At 46.3% G+C, this 22,570-nt stretch overlaps 1 protein-coding gene across 1 annotated transcript in view; it reads right to left on the bottom strand.

Annotated features, from left to right (window-relative positions):
* MED13 (mediator complex subunit 13) overlaps positions 1–22,570 on the bottom strand; it is a 432,233-nt gene that overhangs the window by 343,341 nt on the left and 66,322 nt on the right. Inside the window, exons 3-4 of the mRNA XM_033922821.1 lie at positions 13,067–13,235; positions 2,851–2,996 (exon numbers count right to left, since the gene is read on the bottom strand). Coding sequence (XP_033778712.1) covers positions 2,851–2,996; positions 13,067–13,235 — 315 coding nt within the window. The remainder of the gene's footprint in view (positions 1–2,850; positions 2,997–13,066; positions 13,236–22,570) is intronic.

Raw genomic sequence — 22,570 nt, 5'->3', positions numbered from 1 at the left:
CAACCCCCCCCCCCCCTGGTACCTGTTTTAATCACAGTGCTTCCCTCGCTGGATGGCTGTGGCAACGAGTGGCAGAGCGGCGAACAAGGCAGCAGGGAGTTGGGAGGTGTGCCGAGGTGATGGAGGTCAGCGATGTTCTGCTTGCCAGGGTGAAAGCAGTGCATTTTGAATAGTTCGAAGGGTGTGGGTCAACTGAGGAGGCGGCTTATGGGAACACCCAGTATACCAGCGAGGGCGCAGTCTGTGTGTTGCCGCCGCCAGCCTCTCCCTCTGCTCAAGGTTGCAGCAGAGACCAGCGAAGAAGAGCAGCCAGCGCCTGCAGCTGATGGAGCCAGACACAGGTGTAATGGAGGCCAATGGCCAGTGCAACACATAGCCGGTGATCAGCCTTGTTGGAGGCAACTGACTGTTGAGCCCTGAGACAGTGGTTATTTCAGTGTGGATCCCTCTCACACCACTGGGAATCCTGGACCTGCTATGCCATACATGCAGCGGCGTGAGACCAGGCAAGCGAGCGAAAAGCTCGTGCCTGCCTTGTTCACCTCTCTGCCTCTCGCTGCTGCAACCGTCCAGCCACGATTAAAACCAGGTACCGGTGGGGTGCCCTGCCACGATTAAAAATAGGTACGAGCCAACATGAATAACGCATGGGACCATTCTACTCTTTTTCCTCTATCTCCCAAACCAAAAGAGCAGAATGGTCCCATGTGTTATTCATGTTGGCTTGTACCTATTTTTAATCACGGCAGGGCACCCCACCGGTACCTGGTTTTAATCGTGGCTGGACGGTTGCAGCAGCGTGAGGCAGAGAGGTGAACAAGGCAGGCGCGAGATTTTCGCTCGCTTGCTTGCCTGGTCTCACGCCGCTGCATGTATGGCTTAGCAGGTCCAGGATTCCCAGTGGTGTGAGAGGGATCTACACCGAAATAACCACTGTCTCAGGGCTCAACAATCAGTTGCCTCCAACAAGGCTGATCACCGGCTATGTGTTGCACTGGCCATTGGCCTCCATTACACCTGTGTCTGGCTCCATCAGCTGCAGGTGCTGGCTGCTCTTCTTCGCTGGTCTCTGCTGCAACCTTGAGCAGAGGGAGAGGCTGGCGGCGGCAACACAAAGACTGCGCCCTCGCTGGTATACTGGGTGTTCCCATAAGCCACCTCCTCAGTTGACCCATACCCTCCGAGCTCTTCAAAATGCACTGCTTTCACCCTGGCAAGCAGAACATCGCTGACCTCCATCACCTCGGCACACCTCCCAACTTCCTCCTGCCTTGTTCGCCGCTCTGCCACTCGCTGCCACAGCCATCCAGCAGCAAGGAAAGCACTGTGATTAAAACAGGTATGGGGGGGTGGTATTCACTCCATAACTCGCACCCTTATTTCCACCCACTTTTTTTAGGACAAAAAGTGCATCTTATGGAGCGAAAAATACGGTAGCTACTGTATATTGCTTATGGCTTAGAAAACTCCCTGTTTTCTTTCATCATCTTATCTGGTAATAGAAATATGATGGCCTTCAACAGTCATTATTCTGTGTTGGAGCAAGAATGAGTGATTAAATGTTAGTTTACTTTGCCTTAGCTTTGTAAAATGCTTATTGTTTTAATTGCAAGAATTGGAATATTTTTCAGGACTATACTGTTAACTTACTCTAAACTATAAATGGGATGGGAACAAGTGAATTAGCATTGAAATCAGACAAATATTTTGTTCATTTGTTTTGAAGGTGAAAGGAAAGGAGTGCTGAATGATTTTAAAATATTGATCCTGTTAGCAGGGGCACATGATGGATTTTTTTGTTTTTTTATATTTTGGTGGTTGTAAAGTGACGTGATCTAATGGGGTACTTGAGCGCAAAATGTTGCCATTCTCACCATGAAAAGGATGGATTATTGCATTGGATTGGTTGTGGGTGTTTTTTTTAAAAAAATTTTTAAAGTTTTAACATTTTCTGTGTTGCGTAGTGTTTTTCATTTTTGAATTCTTTGTATTCTGAAAATACTGTTAACAGTATGGGGCAACCATTTTTAATTAAAAATAACACCCCCCCCCCGGTACCTGGAGGAGCCCTGCAGCAATTAAAACCAGGTACCGGGGGGGGGCCCTGCCTCGATTAATAAAAAGGTACGGGGAGCCCTGCCTGCCTGCCTTGTGACATGTCCCTGCCTGCCCACCCTGTGTCCTGGCCTGACCTACCACTAGACCACCAGAGGGGGAGACAGGGTACAGAGCCTAGCAGGGAGAATTTGGTTCAGAATGGGTTTTTTCTTGTTTTCCTTCTCTAAATCTAGGGTGCGTCTTATGGAGCAAAAAAAAAAAAATAAGGTATGTAGAAATAATCAAATTATAAACATTTATCTTTGAAATTTGGTAAAAACATATACTTGGCACAAACTTACTTAAAGATGCTCAGTCACTGTAAAAAAATGTATTAATTCAGCATTACAGGAAGAGACTATAATTACAAGTGGGATAGCATGTGTAGCAATAGTGCAATACAGTCCAGTCAGTGCAGGAGGACAATTTTTTTAACCTCAGCTCCATGGTCTATAGAGATTAGGCATCCAAGGATAAAAGGAACCAAATGCCATTTCTATATTACCTCCCAACCACTTCATGAAGGGCAATTTGAGGAAGCTGGAGGTTCTACCTTTGTGGAAACAGACGTCACAAATCCAAGTATGAAAAGAAAATTTACATCATCAGAATATTAATGGAAATAAATTCCATCAATCATTCCTTTGTCACGAGACAATAAAAAAAATTCACCTCCAGTGTAAGACGGCGGGCATTTCAAGTATATGGCTCCCAAAAGCATAAAACAAACCAACTACCACCAGTAAACCATACCTTGAAAAGGACTGTTAGACTGCTGGGCAAGGTTGAGATGTTCCTCACTGAGAAGATACACAGGTTGGTGCTGGTTAATTTCCACACTAGTACAAACATTGCTGTCACCGTGCAGGAAAAAGGTGAAAGAACAGGACAAGTGCTCACTATAAAAGAAAAAGCACAATATGGAAGACTGTGGAATATTTCCAGAATAGACTAAGATTAATGTTAACAAGTTGGAAATTTGTTTAACTACTATATTTTAAAAGCATATATTCCAGCTAAAATCTTAATGCAAATGGAAAAAATTGTACCAAAAGACTGTGAATGCTGGTAGCTAAGCCCTGTTTAGTTACAAGTTAATATTATGCAAATCAATCCTAAGCATAACTTTAATAATAGGACCAAAATGGCTCGGAGGAGCTCCGTGGCTGCAATGAAAATTTAGCCTTTCCTAAGGCATCCTGTACTCTTGAGCAGGAGAAAGTTCCAAGCAGACAAAAGCTGAAATTTGGACTTACTTGTTAATTTTCTTGAGTCCTGCCAGACAAGTCAAGACAACTGGATTATATCCCCCTGCCAGCAGATGGAGCCAGAGACAAATTGAGCACTCAGAGCCAACTTCAGTCCCTTATAGGGGTCTAGTGCTTCCTTAAGCTCCTCAGTATCCTATGTCAAAGTTAAAGCAACTGAGGGCAATCGTTATGCTTTGCATGTCCAACACCAAAGCAAAACCTGATGCACACAAAATCAAATACTTAAAAGGTATTAACGTAGAACATAATATTTTCCAGAGAAAGGAAAATGGTAAAACATAATTTGAGGTTGAAGAGGTGGTAGACTCAAGAGTAATATAAGGAAATTCTTCTCAATGGAGAAGGTTGTTGATGCCTGGAATGCGCTCCTGAGGGAGGAGACAGAGAGGAAAACAGTGACAGAGTTCAAAAAAGCGTGGGATGAACACAGAGGATCTAGAATCAGAAAATAATGGTAAATATTTAAGAACTAAGGCAAGTACTGGGCAGACTTGCACAGTCTGTGTCCGTATATGGCCATTTGGTTGAGGATGGGCTGGAGTGAGCTTTGACAGAGACTTCAGTAGATGGAACCTAAGCACAGTACCAGGCAGAATTTTGAGTTATGGCCCAGAAATAGCTAAGAAGAAACATTTAAATTAATACAGTAATTTAAAGAGAGGTTAAGGTTGGGCAAACTGGATGAACCATTCGGGTCTTTATCTGCCATCAACTACTATGTTACTATTTCATGTTCACTAACCCAATAATGAGAATTTCACAAACTAAAGTTTATGATTACCTTTATGGCAGTGGTCTCAAACTCGTGGCCCGGGGACCACATGCGGCCCGCCAGGTACTATTTTGAGGCCCTCAGTATGTTTATCATAATTACAAAAGTAAAATAAAACAGTTAACTTGATCATGTGTTTCTTTAGCTATGAATTACCATATTATTATTAAGACTTAGCCAAAAGGAAAGATTTATAAACTATAAAGAGTTTTACCTCATGCAAAATTGACATTTCTTTAATAAGACATTAACTATTTTTTCTGCGGCCCTCCAAGTACCTACAAATCCAAAATGTGGCCCTGCAAAGGGTTTGAGTTTGAGACCACTGCCTTATGGGTAGGCTATAACATTCTCCTTAGCTTTCTATATTTGTCTGTCAGAACCTTGGACAAACCATGGATTCTTAACTAGTCCAGCACAGAAAATAATATAAAACCTGGATTTATATATTTTTCTTTCCTCGAGTCCTGCCAAAACAGTCAATAGAAGTCCAAATTTCACCTTACAGCCCAAGAAACATACGCTACCCAGACCAGGTGGAAGGAAGTCACAACAGGTCTCATGACTCCTACACTCACAATGTGAATACAGGAAAGCTCTCAGGGCCACCAAAAGATTTCAAGCTTACATATATAGTCAAACCTTGGTTTGTGAGTGTTTTGCAAGACAAGCAAAACATTCTCGCAAATCATGACTCGCAAACCGAGCATTGACTCGATTTGTGAGCACCCCTCCACAAGAACCGGCATTGCTCCCCTCCCCGCATGAACCGGCACCCCCTACCCAAACAGAAGCCTTACACCATCTGGCACCGGCACGCATTCCACAGGACATGCCGGTGAACGAAGATCCTTGCTATTGCCTAGGCCTTGAGCATCTGCGCATGCTCAAGGCCTTCTGGCTCTCACTCTCTCCAAGAATCTCTAAGCATGCGCAGATGCTCAAGGTCCAGACAACAGCAAGGATCTTCATTCACCAGTACATCCTGGGGCTGCGTGCTGGTGGTTGGGGGGGGGTGCAGAGCAGCAGCAAGGCCAGTTCGCACGGTGGTGGGGGGGGGTGCAGAGCAGCAGCAAGGCCAGTTCGCACGGTGGTTGTGGGGGGTGCAGAGCAGCAGCAGCAAGGCCAGTTCGTGCGGTGGTTGGGGGGGTGCAGAGCAGCAGCAAGGCCAGTTCGCGCAGTGGTTGGGGGGGGCGGTGCAGAGCAGCAGCAAGGCCAGTTCGTGCAGTGGTTGGGGGGGTGCAGAGCAGCAGCAAGGCCAGTTCGCGCAGTGGTTGGGGGAGGGGTGCAGAGCAGCAGCAAGGCCAGTTCACGCGGTGGTTGGGGGGGTGCAGAGCAGCAGCAAGGCCAGTTCGCGCGGTGGTTGGGGGGGTGCAGAGCAGCAGCAAGGCCAGTTCGCGCGGTGGGTGGGGGGGGGTGCAGAGCAGCAGCAAGGCCAGTTCGCGCGGTGGTTGGGGGGGTGCAGAGCAGCAGCAAGGCCAGTTCGCGCGGTGGTTGGGGGGGTGCAGAGCAGCAGCAAGGCCAGTTCGCGCGGTGGTTGGGGGGGTGCAGAGCAGCAGCAAGGCCAGTTCACGCATTGGGGGGGTGGGCAAAACAGCAGCAAGGCCAGTTCGCGCATTGGGGGGGGGGGGGGGGGGCAGAGCAGCAGCAATGCCGATTCACACGTGGGGGAAGCAGCAGCTACTAATTTTGTAAACCTCCTTGACCTGCTTGTTCAAACTGAGTATTAAACATTAAAAATTACTACTACAGTAATACTGATTCTACAACAGATTTTAAAAACTCAAGTTATTTTGAATTGTCTACAGCAGTGTTCTTCAACCACCGGCCAATGGACCAGTGCCGGTCCACAGGGCCAGCACTTGCATCAGGCCCATAACAGTGTTCTTCAACCGCCGGAGCACGATGCTTTCGATGCGGCGTTATCTTCGAGCCAGCTCCTATGGGCATCCTGCGCCTGATCCGGAAGCCTTCTCTCTGATGTTGCAACGTCAGAAGGAAGGCTTTCAGATGAGGCACAGGGCGTGCAAGGTGCAATTAGTACTATTATGGGAGCGGGGTCTGGCCCATGACTTAGCCCCGTGTTCTTCAACCGCCAGTCCACGGACCGATGCCGTCCACAGAATAATTCTTTTATTTCTGCCGGTCCATAGGTGTAAAAAGGTTGAAAAACACTGGTATACAGTACCAACACACTTAAGTGTTTGCAGATCAAGTGGGCAAGATTGAAATTAACATATTTACAAGACTTGAAGAGCAATTCAGCAAACTGAGGACCACAATGGAGGACTTAGGCCCTCAAAGACATAAGCCCTTCAGCCCAGCATACTCATGCTAAAGCACTTAGATAAGGAGTGCAATAGAGACAAAGGCACTGCCCTGACATTACTCTCTGGAAAAGTCAGATTCTAACTCTTCCTACAAACTAACCTTACCGATCGTGTCCCGAGCAGTTTGCGACCCCAACCCCTTCACTAACCTTCTGACCAATCCTGTCCGTACCCGATCCGCACATGCAAATGAAGGGAAATGCATACATAAGTAGGAAGGCAGCGATTCACTAAACCAATAAAGGAACACCAATTGGGCTGGCCAATCCAAAAACAAGCGGCTGCTGAGGACCAGTCGCTCAGGTCCCTGCCGACTCTCTTGCTCTCTGCCATCTGCGTTAAATTCGCAGGTTTAAAAAGGAGCTGCACTGCGGCATGTTTTTCTGTTCCAGAGAGAGCTGGGACTTGATAGAAATGATCTCTTGGCCATAGCGCTTTTGGATCTCTGCGGCGTTAACAAAAATATCTGCTGTGCCAGGCGCTCTGACTCCAGAGTCTGCAACACCAGCTTAGCTCATCCTGGGCAGTCACTCGATGCTCTCTAGCTCCTATTCTCTGCCCCAGGCTTTTCGGCTCCCCCAGCCTAGTTTCTCAATCCCCCCCCTCCCTTCCTCGCTTATGCTGAGAGCAAGTGCATGAGCAGATCATCTACAGGCAAAGAAGATGGTCTATGCATGCATCAGGATCACTGTGCCTGATTGCTCTGGGGTCAGTGTGGGGCGTGCCTCCAATTGCATTAATTTGAATGAGGAGGAGTAGTGAATCCGTCGCCCCAGAAGACTCGGCCAAGGATTGCCCAAAAAAAGGAGGTTAGTGAATCTAGGCCAAATACTCCTGCACTCTTCTCAAGAGTAGGCTCACTAGCCCTTTGAAACTTGTGCACTTTTACGTGTGGTCCGAGGAAATCATCTCCATGATTTACCGAAATAGAAGACTATTGTGCCTTTTCAGAACATATCAACAGATCAAACACTTAATCAACATTTAGAAGGAACTGGGCACCTACAAACATCTCAAAGTGGCCAACAACTGACTTAAAAATGGTCACAGCTGCCCTGCTACCCTGATCTGCATCATCTGAATTCTTTATCACTGGAAGAGAGAATGGAAGATTAGGTTCTCGGTAATCTTTCTGTTAGAAGACATAGGATTCTGTACTGAAGCTGTTGTCCTCTAGTTGCAAACTTTGCAGAAGGGTGTCACTCATACCTTGCAACTCCTCCCCTTCACCAGTGGAGAATAGCTCCCTTTTCAGTTAGTACCAAAACAATCAATCAAACTTCACTGAAACGAAAGAAAAGAGGAGGGGCCTGGGTTTTTCTTGGCGGTAACATACACTTCTGTTTTGCTCTGTAAAGCACAGTTACTTACCATAACAGGTGTTATCCAGGGACAGTAGGCAGATATGGGTGACATAAGGGTGACGTCATCCATGGAGCCCTGACGTGGACAGCTTCAATCAAGCAAACTTAATTGAAGATCTTTGAAGTTTGCTAGTGCTGCACCGCGCATGCGTGTGTGCTTTCCCGCTCAAGCTAGGGGACGCGTCTCCTCAGCGTGGCCTCAGTTTAGATAGCTAGCAAAGAAGCCAACCCGGGGAGGAGGGTGAGTTGCGAGAATATCTGCCTGCTGTCCCTGGATAACACCTGTTACGATAAGTAACTGTGCTTTATCCCAGGACAAGCAGGCAGGATATTCTCTACATGTGGATGACCTTCAAGCTAACCAGAATGGGACAGTGGGAGAGTTGGCAATTTAGGAAAACAGATTTCGCAAAACAGACTGGCCAAACTGGCCATCTTGCCTGGAAAAGGCATCCAGACAGTAGTGAGAGGTGAAGGTATGAAATGAGGACCAAGTGGCGGCCTTGCAGATCTCCTCAATAGGAGTGGACCTGAGGAAAGCGACAGATGCCGCCATCGCTCTGACTTTATGCCCCGTGACCCGACCCTACAGAGGGAGACCAGCCTGAGCGTAGCAGAAAGAAATACAAGCAGCCAACCAGTTTGATAGGTGCGCTTGGACACAGGACGCCTCAATTGATTCGGATCAAAAGATATGAAGAGTTGAGGAGCCGTCCAATGAGCCTAAGTGCGTTACAAGTAGAACGCCAACGCCTTCTTACAGTCAAGAGTGTGGAGCACCACTTCTCCAGGATGAGAATGGGGCTTAGGAGAAAACACAGGAAGAACAATGGATTGATTGAGGTGGAAATCCGAAACCACTTTAGGCAAGAACTTAGGATGTGTATGGAGGACTACCTTGTCATGATGGAAAACAGTAAAAGGTGGGTCTGCAACCAGAGCTTGTAACTCACTGACTCTGCGAGCAGACATGAGGGCAATTAGGAACACCACTTTGCAAGCGAGATACTTCAAATGAACTCTATCGATCGGCTCAAACGAAGGTTTCATCAACTGAGCCAGAACCACATTAAGACCCAAAACCACCGGGGTGGGGGGGGGGGGGGGTTGAGCAGAGAATGGACATTGAAAAGACCTTTCATAAACCGGGAAACCAGCGGATGGACTGAAAGTGGTTTCCCGTCAATCAGCTGATGAAAAGCAGCAATCGCACTGAGGTGGACTTGAATGGATGTTGATTTGAGACCAGCCCTAGACAAGTGCAGCAGATAATCCAGTACTAAAGATAAGGAGGCAGACAGAGGCTCCATGCTTTGCGTAGCACATCATGAAGTAAATCTAGTCCATTTTTTAGTATAACACTGTCAAGTGGATCATTTCCGCGATGCCTCGAGAACATCAAGGACAGACTGTGAAAAACAGAAGGAGGGAATCATGTCGAGAGAAACCAAGCTGTTAAGTGTACAGACTGCAGGTTGGTATGAAGCAGAGAACCTTGACTCTGAGACAGCAGAGAAGGAAACACAGGCAGAAGCAGAGGCTCCCTGACATTGAGTCGAAGCAGAGGGAGAACCATGGTTGTCTGGGCCACCGAGGAGCTATCAAAATCATGGTGGTGCGGACTGACTTGAGCCTGACAAGAGTCTTCAGAATGAGAGGGAACGTGTAGAGAAACAGGTCCATCCAGTCCAAAAGGAATGCATTTGCCTCGAGACGATACAGGGAGTAAATCCTGGAGCAGAAATGAGGCAACTTGTGGTTGAGAGGGGACGCGAACAGATCTATCTGCGGAGTCCCCCATCGAGCAAACACCAGATGCAGAGTGGAGGAATGGAGCGTGCATTCGTGGGGCTGAAGAAGGCGGCTCAATTTTTCTGCCAGACAGTTCAGCTGGCCCTGGATGTAGACCGCCCTGAGAAAGATGTTGTGACGTATCGCCCAATCTCACATCTTCAGAGCTTCCTGGCAAAGAGAGTCAGGGATCCTGTACCTCCCTGTTTGTTGACATAATACATCGCCACCTGGTTGTCGATCCAAACCAGGACCATGCGGTCTTAGAACAAATGACGAAAAGCCTTTAGGGCATTGAAAATGGCCCAAAGCTCCACAGATTGATGTAACAGCGACGATCGGCATTGGACCAAAGACTCTGAGTCCGGAGACCATCGAGGTGAGCCTCCCAGGCATACGCGGAGAGTCCGTTGTCAGGACCTTCTGCGGAGAAGGCGCATGAAAAAGAAAACCTCTGGAAAGATTGGAAGAGAGCATCCTACTAGCAGAGAGATCTCTTCAACAATGTGCTGAGAGATGGGATCCTGGTCCTGCCTCCACTGCGACGCCAGTGTCCACTGAGGAACTCGGAGTTTAAGTCTGGTGAAAGGAGTCACATGAACTGTAGAGGCCATGTGACCCAGCAGGATCATCATATGCTTGGCCGAAACAGTGGACAGAAGAGAAACCCTCTGGCAGAGGTGAATGAGGGCATCCTGCCGAGGCAGAAAAGAGCGGAGACGAGACGTGTCTAGCACCGCTCTGATGAACTGAAGAGACCGAGAGGGACACAACTGGGACTTGGGGAAGTTGACCTCGAAACCCAGATGTTGAAGGAACGTAATAGTCCATTGGGTCGCTGCAATAATCCCCGGCCTGGACGGCGCTTTGATGAGCCAGTCGTCGAGGTACGGGAACACCTGAAGACCCTGCGTCCGCAGGGCTGCAGTCACCACCACAAGGTACTTCGTAAAGACCCTCAGGGATGAAGCGAGTCCGAAAGGGAAAACCCGATACTGGAGATGGAGATTCCCCACCTGAAATCTTAGAAACCTGTGAGAGACCAGATGAATCGGGATGCGAGTATAGGCCTCTTTGAGATCCAGCGAGCATAGCCAATCCCCCTCGTCCATCAGGGGATACAAAGTCAGAAGAGAAAGCATGCAAAACTTTTCCTTGACCAGAAATTTGTTCAACGCTCTGAGATCCAGGATAGGACGCAGGTCCCCGATAATACCGGGAGTAGAACCCGGTGCCCTGTTGACACAAGGGAACCTCTTCTACCGCCCGGAGGCAAAAGAGGGCCTGAGCTTCATGAAGAAGAAGGGGAAGCTGCGACCTGTTGGAAAAACACTCTTTTGGAGGCAGTTCTGGAGGCGCCATCAGGAACTGAAGGGAGTACCCCTCCCGGATGATGGAGAGGACCCGGAGGTCCGATGTGATCAGCTCCCACTGATGATAAAAAAAAAGCTGAAACGACCTCTGATGGGCAGAGGAGAAGGCTCGTGGACAAAAGGGAGCGGCATGCTCAAACCAGGATTGTCAAAAAGACGGCGCTGGTTTAGCCGTTGCAGGGGCCTGAGGCTTTTGGGGGGCCCTCTGCTGCTGCTGCCGCCTAGGCGGCGGATGAGAAAACACCAGCGTGGACTTCTGAGGATAGCGCCGGGGTGGCAATTTGTATGCCTTAGGAGGAACCTTCACCTTTGATCTCACCAAGGAGGCGAAGGAACGTTCATGTTCTGAGAGGTGTTTGGTAGCCTCCTCGATGGAGTCGTCAAAGAGCTCGTTCCCCAAGCACGAGAGATTCACCAGACGGTCCTGCAGATTAGAGTCCATATCCACTATGCGCAGCCAGGCCCAGCGACGCATAGCGACCACAAAGGCTGTGACCCGCGAGGACAACTCAAAAGCATCATACGTGGCCTGGAGCCATATACAGGCGGATCTGCGACAGAGTATCCTGAAGTTGGCAGAACTCCGAGTGGTAGTGGGCAGCCAAATCACCATGGAAAGACTGCATGGTTTTGATGCAGTGCTTGATAGGAGGTGAAATTGAAATTGTAGTTGAGGACCCTGTTCGCCATCATCGAGTTCTGGTATAGGTGACGGCCGAACTTGTCCATGGTCTGCTCTTCCCTACCCGGGGTGACACCAGCGTAGACCTTGGAGAGATGAAACTTCTTCAATGAAGACTCCACAACTAAAGACTGGTGGAAGAACCGAGCCTTCTCAAATCCCCTGCACGGGACTGTCCGATAGCGGGATTCCATCTTGGACGGTATGGCAGGAATCGCATAGGGAGTCTCCAAATTCCGGAAGAAAGTCTGCTTCAAGACTGGGTTCAGCAGAAGACATAGAGATTCCCTGGGCAAATAAGGGCATTCCATCTTCTCTAAATATTCTCGGGTATATCTGGATTTTTCAGACTGGAGATCCAGCTGAATAGATTGGATTCCTTCTACAGATGGCATGCGACCATTGAGATACTACCCACTTGTCTTGAATGTCTCCCCTACTGCACTGGAAATTTAAATATAAAAAGTGAATACTATGACCACCAAAGTTGCTAAAATCAACCTGTTGCGGATATCAGACCTTCCTCTATCTTCTACTGCTGCGCAGGAGCTAGCAAAGTGGCATTTCAAAGCTGCTATCTGTACTGCTGCCTGAAGAATCCCAGAAGGAGCTGACTGTGCCAATACATTGGCTCCCATAGACCCCACAGCACTTACCCCAGGATCCCACCTCTTTGGGAAAATCCCCACAGTTGGTCCATTCCTGTCTCTATGGACTTAAAACAAAAATAACTTGGAAAGCTCTGGTTGTGCACTACTTAAATATCAATTTTTTTTTTGGGCCACCAGAGTAGGTAGGCAAAGACAAAAGCTGCACAGCTAATGGTCCTGTAGGACCACCATCAGACTAGCTGAACCAAATCAATACCCATGGGCTAAAGCTTGAGCTGAGGGGTAAAATCTCCCAAGCTCAAATCACAACAAAAATTCATAAATTCCCCCCAAGAAGTTCAAAAGTCCAAAGATTCTACCATGAAGCAGAAATCTGAAACTGCTCTAAAACAAAATCAGGCCTTCAACAAAATCTTGCTGCACCAGTCCAATCTGCGCCATCTGCTGGAGGCAGATAAATACTGGCAAATTCTAGGCTACATCATTCCTCATGTTGGATTAAGTTACTGGAAAGCTCCATTTCTCTGCCTCCATTTGCTGGCAAAGTGGCATAACCATCAGTCTGGACTGATCCATCAAGATGTAAATTCAAACATTATTTAGAAGAGAGGCCAAGTCTTTAAAAAAAGAAAAGAAAAGAAAATGGAAAGAATAACTAACACTAGGAATGCATTTTATCTGTATTCATTTGATATTTTGCATCTTCACAAATAAGACGGATAAAAAAAATTTCATGGCATAAATACAAAAAAATAAATAAATTCTAAAGCTTTACCTTTTATTAATGGGTTTCTCGTCTTTTTCATAGGGTTTCACAAACCACTTGCCGATACGCACAAAGTTGCGGTTCATTAAACATCTCTCCAGTAGATTGTGAACTGCCTTGAAGAGCAGAGTTCGACATTCATAGGAAAGTCCATTTTCCCACATTCCATCTTCCTCCTCTGTCATGTGAAACAAAAGGAAAACTTACTATATAGTTTATTTAAAATATAAGGAGCAAATGCAAGCAATTATTTGTGTAGAAGCACTAGCACAAAAACCAGTAAGATCTCTCCATCACCATTTTCTATAGTGCCTTTCAATATAAAAGATTTCATGAAATTGATCTGAGCAAAAAAAGAAAAACTGATTAAAAGGCAGATGTTGCTAACTCTTTTACAATATACTATACCACTTTTATTAGTAGATACTAAACTGGCTGCAAGATATAACAACAAAGATGTTTGTACATGCCAGTAGCATATATAGACAGACAATTTTTGGTGGGCCTGAGCCCAAAGTGGGCAGGCATCTCTCTTCCCCTCGCCCTGCCTGTCCAGCAACCTCTTTCCTTTCCTTCCCACCCATCTCCCATCCTGTGCAGCAATCTTTCTATTTCCCTCCTTTTCCACAACCTCCAGCCTGTGCAACATTTCTACTTCTCCCTCCGTATTCGCGGTTTCAGCACTTGCAGTTTTGCTTATTCTTGATTTTTTGCATGCCGACTCCTCCCCCCCAAAATTACATCATGAGTAAAGTATCTGTACTATACTGATAAAAAAGTTTGGCGCTTACCAGCTTTCACCCACAAAATCGCTGCTTCCCAGCTTCCTAGTGTGCACAGAGAAAAACACTGCTCCCCAATGTGCACAGAGAAAATCGCTGCTTGCCTGCTATCAGCCTGAAAATTTCTGCTTTCTTCAATGATACTACTACTACTTCTCCTTCAGGAACAGGTCAGGTCTCCCACCATTGTTTGTTATTGGCAATTTCAATAGTAATAACGGTGGCTGTTACAAAAAAAAAAAAAAAAAAACACCCACAAATAACATAAAAAGTTATTCACAGTTTTTCCGTATTCACGGATAAGTCCAACCCCTAACCACAGCAAATACGGAGGGAGGAGTGTATTTCTTTTCAGGTCACTGAACCCATACTTCAAGCGTTAGCATATATTGCTTTCCAGACATCGCCCCCCTTTTCTCATTTGTGTAGAGGTATTTAGTGATTCACTTACCTGAGGGCTTATACTCACCTGGGGGCTTTGATCACCCTGCCCCAACGATTCTAGTTTAAAGCCCTCTTCAGTAGGTTAGCTAGTCTGCTGCTGAAGACACTTTTTACCTTCTTTGATAGATGCACACCATCCCTGCTCTGCAGCCTTTGGAAATCAACCCATGGTCCAGGAAGCCAAAATGTTCTCAACACCATCCGCATAGCCTTGCATTCATCTCCAGGATGCAAGCTTCCGTGTCTTTGCCTTTACTCTCAGGATATTACAGAATGAAGCCTTAAAACATGCACCCCATGTAAAACAGTTTATAGCAAAAAAAATGGGGTATCTAGATTCTAGATGATGAAGATTGTGACCAGTCAGGCTCCATGCCTGCTTTGTCCCGGAGTTTTCATTAAAGCCCACTGGGGGGAGCCAGAGAGGAGCCCAGGGAGATCAGGTGTAGGTAGAGTAGGGCGTGGCCTCTTTCCCTTATAAGTTATTAGCTTGCTTTTGGTAAAGGAGGTGAGAGGAAGATAAGAGGCTTTTCCCATGTAAGGCATGTCTGGCAAGCTAGGGCAATGCCTTAGACCCGAGTGTGGAGGATGCTGAGGTCCACACTACCTTTTGGCAGCAGGAGCCAGTATGTTTGTGATTGTGCTGCAAGGAAAGCCATGAGGATTGGCAGCTCCTGTTTCTTAGCCTGTGCTGAATCATCGTGAGTTTTTTTTTCTTCTTCTATTTTTGTGGCTAGGTTCCTTTTCCCACTCCTAGTCACTGCCAAAGTCTTTTCTATACTGGACAACTGTTTCATAAGCTAAGAGTGAGTGGGGAGAGGTTTGCCAACACCTGGGAGGGAAGTTTGAATGCTAATTTTTGTGCTTTTAATGGCAAGCTTGATAGACTCCTCTTTACCCAGCCCTGCTACAGTTTTGGGGCTGGAGGCTTCATTTTTGTTTGTGTTTGCCTAGAGATTGCATTAAACACGAATATCTCTGGGAACTGTTTTAAATGCTGTGAATTTACCTGAGTCCTGCTGAGGAGCAGACTTGGGGAGGAAAAGAAAGCTCTAGTGTAAGCTGCTCTGTGAGAGTGTGGCTCAGAGAGAACTATTACATAAGGAATACAAATCCTGAAGGCTGCCAGAGTTTTCCTCTGGCCTTATTTTGTTTTCAGCTGGAACATTTGTTGGTTACTGTGAACTTTATGCCTTTTTGACTTTGATTTTGGAACAAGTAAAATTTGCATTTTTGCCATTCCAATCACTGTGTTTGAGTTTGATTAAGTTCTGTGGAAGACCTGCAGAGTGACTCCAGTCCGGGTCACACGCCAGTGCACTTTTTGTTGTTAACCACTGAGAGTGCTGCTGAGCCCCAGCCTAGGGCTGCAGTGTGGTTACAAGATAAAATTCTTAATGAACAATTTCTAATCAAATGTCAACTGTTATGATAACGAATAAACTTCCATTGTCAATTCCTGATGTCAGTTTTCACCATACATCTTATTTGATATCTTTATCATTTTCTCTTTGAGCAATAAAGCTTGTGGTAGGCATATCATAACTCTACAGACATCAGTCTTTAGAACCTCTTATGATATATGGAAAAATTATGTTTTTACCTGTTAATTTTCTTTCCCTTAGATGCAGCAGATGAATCCAGAGATCAATGGGATAGCACACATCTACCAGCAGGCGGAGATAGAGAAACTGATTAACAGGTGGTCCTATTGGCTGGCACTCCTCCTGTATCTCCAGTATAGCTCCTTGCCCAAGCATCCATAACCATTAATAGGCATAGCAGTTAAAAAAACTTCTTTCCCATAACAAATCTCAAAAGGCAATAATACAGAATACAACCCTCAATAATAACAAACTGGATTCATCTGCTGCGTCTAAGGGAAAGAAAATTAACAGGTAAGAACATAATTTTTCCTTCCCTAGCAACAGCAGCAGATGAATCCAGAGACCAATGGGATGTAGCAAAGCAATCCTCAATCTGGGTGGGAAGCATACGCCGCCTCCGCAACAACCAAAGCACTAAACGCATCTACCGCATACGCCCCCACATCCAACCAGTAATGCTGAGAGAAAGCACTCTCGGAAGACCAAGTAGCTGTGAGACAAAACTCCTCCAAGGAAAAAACCTCTGGACCAAGTCCAAGAAATAGCCATCGCTCCAGCAGAATGGTCATGAAGTTCTTTCGCGAAACGCTTCCCTGCCATCAAGCAAGCATAAAGAATGTCCTCCTGGACCCATCGAGCGATGGAGGCTTTGGATGCCGCCATACGTTTGAGGCATCTCATGAAGAATATAAAAAGATGATCTAAACCAGTGGTTCCCAACCCTGTCCTGGAGGACCACCAGGCCAATTGGGTTTTCAGGCTAGCCCTAATGAATATGCATGGAGCAGATTTGCATGCCTATCACTTGCATTATATGCAAATCTCTCTCATGCATATTCATTAGGGCTAGCCTGAAAACCCAATTGGCCTGGTGGTCCTCCAGGACAGGGTTGGGAACCACTGATCTAAACAACTAAAAGTCATTAGAAACCTAGCTCTCGGAGAACGCTACACACTTTCAAAAAATGCAGTGAATAAAAGCACGTCTCCCCATTTCTCCTCCCAGGATGAAGGAAAAGTGAGAGCAACATAAAAGAAAGGATGCCACCTCCTTAGAAAGAAATTGTGGACCGTCCAAACTGACACCCCAGATTTTGTAAATCAGAAATAGGAATCCCTGCCAAACAAGGCCTGCAACTCAGAAAACCGCCGAGCTGAAGCCATGGCCACAAAAAACCCGTGTTCAATGGCACAGTCCTTTAGAGTATCAAAAGACAAGGATGAAATGAAGCCTTCGGTAAACTGTGAAGAAGTACCTGAAGACTATACTCCGGACAGGGCTTTCTATGAGGTGTACGAATATACCGTACTCCGTTTAGGAACTGAACTACATGAAGCTGAGAAGGAAGTGAAGAGCAATATACCAAGTCCTTGTAACAAGCAAAGAATGGCACTTGAAGCTGAAGGGAATTGAACGCTAAAGCCCACTATTACTAACATTTACACTTTCTAGAGCGTACACAGCGCTGTACACTGTAATATACAATAAATGGGCCATGCTCAGATTTCACGAAGAGAAAGTCTATCTAAACTCTTTTCCTGACCCATAAAATGATCTGCCAACAGAAGAGAAAGATGAGGGTCCACCCATTGAAGTAGAACCACAACTTTACCTGCCAACTGAGTACATCACCTACTGCCCAGGTTGTAGAGAAATACCCCCATCATAATACTGACTGAAAAGACCTTCAGCATCATTCTGGAAGAATGGTCTGAAGCTCCAGAAACGGTAGCCCGACCATGCTCCAGAGTAGAAGAATGAACAAGTACCGAGTCGCCTCTTAAGACCAGACTCCTGGAGCTGAGGATGGAAGGCTCCGAGCCTCCCAACCCGACAGCCCGGGATGTTTGGTGACCATGAGCTAGTCCAGCAAAGACCGAGGCATGCCTTTGAAAAGAGAAATCTCGCTGAGCCACCAAATCATACAGAGTGATGCATGAGGAGCCTACCAAATAATTGGAGCCCTGAGGTACCGGGAACCACCGGAACAAAAGCGACTGCTGTAGTGTTATAATGGGAAAGCAAGTCGAAGTTCCCAGTGGAGTCAGCAACATGGGTCCTAGAACCTGTACAGAATCCCATACTCTTGGTCATGGTGACCGAAGAAGAATGCAAACCTGAGACTGTGACCCATCGCCCTAGTCTCTGGGAAGAAACACATTTCTCTCCTATATGAATAAAAACATCTCCCCGATATACCTATAAATAGTACAGGAGAAAAGAGCGCTGTATAAATTTGAAGATTCACGTCCAAAGAACTGAGGAAAAGAAACCACCCTTTTCGTGTCAGTCAAATGGCCCGACTGGAAGACATCCAAATCAAGCAGTCAGTCAAGAAGAAATTAGGTGAATCGCCTGGTAGCGCCAAAACTGTACCACTGCCCACATTTTCAAAAATGTTCGTGAAACCTTGGGTAGGCGAAATGGCATGTGCCAAAACCAAAAGCGCTGCTCCAAGAGAGGCAAGCAAACCTAGTGCCGATTCGGAGTCCATAGTGAAAATGTAAATATTCTCCCAGTTTTTCTGCAGAAATGTGTAACCCTGAGAAACTAATTCAGCAGAATGGGATCCAGCCTGCCCAATGCCCCCGTCTTGGGCACCATGCAGTAAGTGGAACAACGTCCCTTAGTTCCCGAAGAACAACAAGAACTGCCCTGAGGACCAGTAACACTTAAAAGGGAAACACAAAACATAGAGACTCCAAGAACGAACTGGAAACCTGAGGATGCAGCAAAGTTTCAAGCATCCTGAAAAATGTTCACAGCCCCCTGACCTGACATTATAGCGTCTTCTCCCTCATGAGAAAGCTTGAAGAGTCATTGGAAGAAGTCAAGATCCCCTCAGAATGAAGTGCAGAAGGTCAGGGAACGGCAGGAATAGAACTGTAGGATCTGTAAGAAGAAAGAAATTCTCCTAGAAAAAAATCAAGTTTCGCAATGTAATTTGCAAATTAATTAAATTTTATTACACAGTGTTATTCTAGTTAATTATTTTTTACCCATTTTTTAATCTCCTTATGTGTTCTCCCTGTAAGTTCTTTCTTTACTATAAAAAAATGTATTTCTTTCCCTCTTACCCTTTGTTTACGTTATAATTGAAATTGTATGTTATGTTGTTGTTTCCTTACATGTATATTTTATTGTACATCGCTTAGAAATCTGATTAAGCGATTTAACAAGCAACCTAATAAACTTGAAACTTGAAACTTGAGTATACTGGAACCATGAAAACAGTACGAACTCCATGCAACGTGAGCGAAATACGCATGTCCATTAAAGTGAATACGTAGACGCAATGAAGATGCTGCATCTACCGCCCCGTGGAAAACAACAGCATCCTAACCGATATCAGACAAAGCTCACATCGCTAATGAGAGCTTCAGGGATGAGGTTAACAGCCACATAGCACACGCTCCTCCGCGGGTTTGATAGAAGGTTAGAAGGAGCTGCACAGCCCTTCCTGTCTGGTCGGGGGGTCCGTCTAGCATGTGCCATGAGAAGATGGCGACAGGAGAAACCAGCGTGATAAGCATGGAAATCTGAAGTCCAGGCCCTCTCAGAAATAGAGAAAGAGAGTCCTGGCTGCAGGAAGATGCGAAGTGTCATTATGCCCATAGAGACAGCCCGAACTTGGAAACTGTTAGTACTACCTTTAGGCATATATATCCTATGCCACTACTAGACACATGCAGCGCAGCACATAGGCTCAAATAAGAAGGACAGTTACCAACAGACAAAGGCTCAATCTGCAGGGAGACAATGAGATACCCGTGTGAAATACAGGCCACTATCTTACTGCTGATCTCACTGTGCCGTGAGACAAACCGAGACTGGGTGACTTAGCACAGGTCAGAGTCTCTCTGGTAATCCCCTTGAGTGCTAACCCCAGAGTCCGATTAAACTAGCAGTTTCCTTCAAGGGAATACAGCAGGAACACAGACATAGACATATAAATCTGCCTAAGCTTCTCCCAAAGCTGGTGAAACACGAACAACTTGTCTGAACCGGAAAGGAGAGAAGCCGCGGCATACCCTGACCAAAGTCAGCTGTAAATACACTACTGGAACGCTGCAGCTCTCCTGCCATCGCCGGAGATCCAAGCGCACGCCTGATTTTTGTTGACACGTGGCCGCTGCATCAACGCTCCTAGAAACATAGTCGGAATCAAGTCCCGCAAAATTTACCCTGCCGCGGCCTGCATAGAAAGAAAATCAGACTGGGGAATAACCAGAAGAATGGTGCGGTGCTTCCCACAGCGCCAGAAAAAACATGTACCATCTCATGCGCGCTGCTATAAACCGGCACCTGCACAATCAGCTGCACATAGCCGTGAAAAACACCGACAAAAGAGAGCCTCAGAATAAACAGGACTACTACTGCTGCACTGAAACCCAACAAGGAGAACAAGTGCGAGCATGAAATCGCACTGTTACTGCCGCGCTGTAACCAACAAGGAAACCAAGCGTGTGCATGCAAAGAGTGGGAAAGTCCCGGCTCCCTCAATGGATTTCTAGTCATAAAACTTAGCCTCAATAAAATATCCATTCCTTAAATGTACGATGACCAAACCAACAGTACTAAGACTCCCAAACAGAACCTGAAGTTCAAACAGTAAAAAACAGATATACTCACAAGCTTGTTATTAGGACCGGTTGAAGCCAGTTAGAGCTAGTAGTGCAGCAAAAACAGGGCACAATGTAGCAACTGTGGTCTCTTTTTTTTTTTTTTTTTTAAAGAGAAGGGAAAGAAGAAAAAATTGAGACCCAGTCAGACCCTCTAGCAATGGAGGGAGGGTGAGGCAGGGAGGGGCCCAGGTGTAACCCCTAAAGCCAGCACCGTTCAGCCGGACACCCCTGTCTCACTGAAGAGAAAATCTCAACAGGAGAAATAGCACTGCCAGCTCACTGAAGAGAAACCTCAACAAGAGAAACAGAATGGCAGTCTCACTGAAGAGAAACCTCAACAGGAGAAAATAACTATCCAGTCACAGCCAGAATCCAGGAGCTAGTTGAATTGCGACCAAACCTGCTGGGAGATAGAGCATACTGGAGATACAGGAGGAGTACCAGCCAATAGGACCACCTGGTAGATGTGTGCTATCCCATTGGTCTCTGGATTCATCTGCTGCTGTTGCTAGGGAAATATCATTTCAAGTTCCCATCATGTATGTCTTGTGGTATGCAGACTATGCCTGCTAGGAGTGCCCCTAGAGCAGTGCACAAGTCTACTTCAAGCTTCACTCAAATTTCCCCTTTTAAAGCACAATTCCAGTCAATTCATAACTTACCTTCTTCGTCCTGTAGAGGGAGCGGGGGAGCAGGAGTGCAGGATTCCCATCCCCCACTGAAGCCTAGGGGGATTGACCAGAAATCATCTCCACCTGAGGGTTTGGGGTGGGGCTGCAGACTGCTATCCTTGAGAGCCAAGCTACTTGAGAATCAGAAGCAGCAGGAACTCAGGCAGGACAGGCCACAGCACTCAGGGCTGAGAGCTCTGAATGTCAGTCCAATTCCAGAGGCCATGGAGTTGATAGAGGCTGGTGAAGACATGCCTCTGAGTTTGCTGGAAGAACCACATGACATGGAGCTGGAAGTAAACCGTGAGACAAATGCTGATTTGCCTAGTGAAGCCCAACCTATGGAGGTATGCTGTATGAAAGCCAAGTGACTGACTCTGTTTTAGTGAGTACTGAAAGTTTGTTTTTTCTAATTGCTTGCAAGTGCTGGATATTTCTAAGCCAGCTGAAGAGTAAAGAAGTTTTCTTTTGAACTGTGCAAGAACTGTATTTTTTTTTGGGGGGGGGTCTCTTTTTGGAAGTTTGTTGTTTTCCCTGGTGGGGGAAAGTGAACTGTTTCTCAGTCCCAGACAGTGGGGTTTGCCCTGTGTTCATGTGGTGGGATAGAGGGCCAATTTTGGCAGAATAATACCACACGGAGCACACTGCCTGCCCAGCACGCCTTTGCTGAAGAAGCCGGTACAGTTGCAGACTTGTGCTGAATTGGTGCAAACTTGAAGTTGTTTGTTTGTTTTGAGTTTTGGAGTTTTTCTTTCTTTTGTTACACATGCTTTTGGACTGTGAATTAATGTGGACTCTACCCTGTTGAGGAAGATTTCTGTTGAATGCTTTTGAACTATTTTTTTATTGTGATACATCCACAGAAACTAGTGACTTATTCAGTTTGCCATATTGACATTGAGTTTATAAGCTGAATCATCCTAACAAGCTTTCCGTTTATTTTTTTACTTTGAGGAATAAAGTGCAAGTTTATTTTGGAGAAAAACTTACCTGGGGCCGTGTTGTCCTTAATCTAAACGCTTTATTATTTTTCCTTGTGCTGCCCGCTGCGGCCCACAAGAGGTTTTTCTTGTACCGGTGGCCCAAGACCCATTGCCTTGAGGCTGCCAGTTACAGTCTTTATAATCATTTATGCCCACCATCACCTACCAATCCCTGTTATATTTATATTTTTAATTACAGTGGTACCTTGGATTACGAGCATAATCCATTCCAGGAGCATGCTCGTAATCCAAAATGCTCATATAGCAAAGCAAGTTTCCCCATAGGAAGTAAGGGAAACTTGCTTTTATATGTTCCCCCCCATCCCCCCCCCCCCCCGAGGCCAGCAGCGCTGCTCCCCCCCCCAACGAGAACCGGCATTGCTCCCCCCGAAGGCCCCCC

This window comes from Geotrypetes seraphini, chromosome 15 (assembly GCF_902459505.1).
Source record: "Geotrypetes seraphini chromosome 15, aGeoSer1.1, whole genome shotgun sequence".
In the NCBI taxonomy this organism is placed as follows: domain Eukaryota; kingdom Metazoa; phylum Chordata; class Amphibia; order Gymnophiona; family Dermophiidae; genus Geotrypetes; species Geotrypetes seraphini.
Note: the sequence above shows the minus strand (reverse complement) of the source record. Positions and strands in the feature narration are given on the sequence as shown.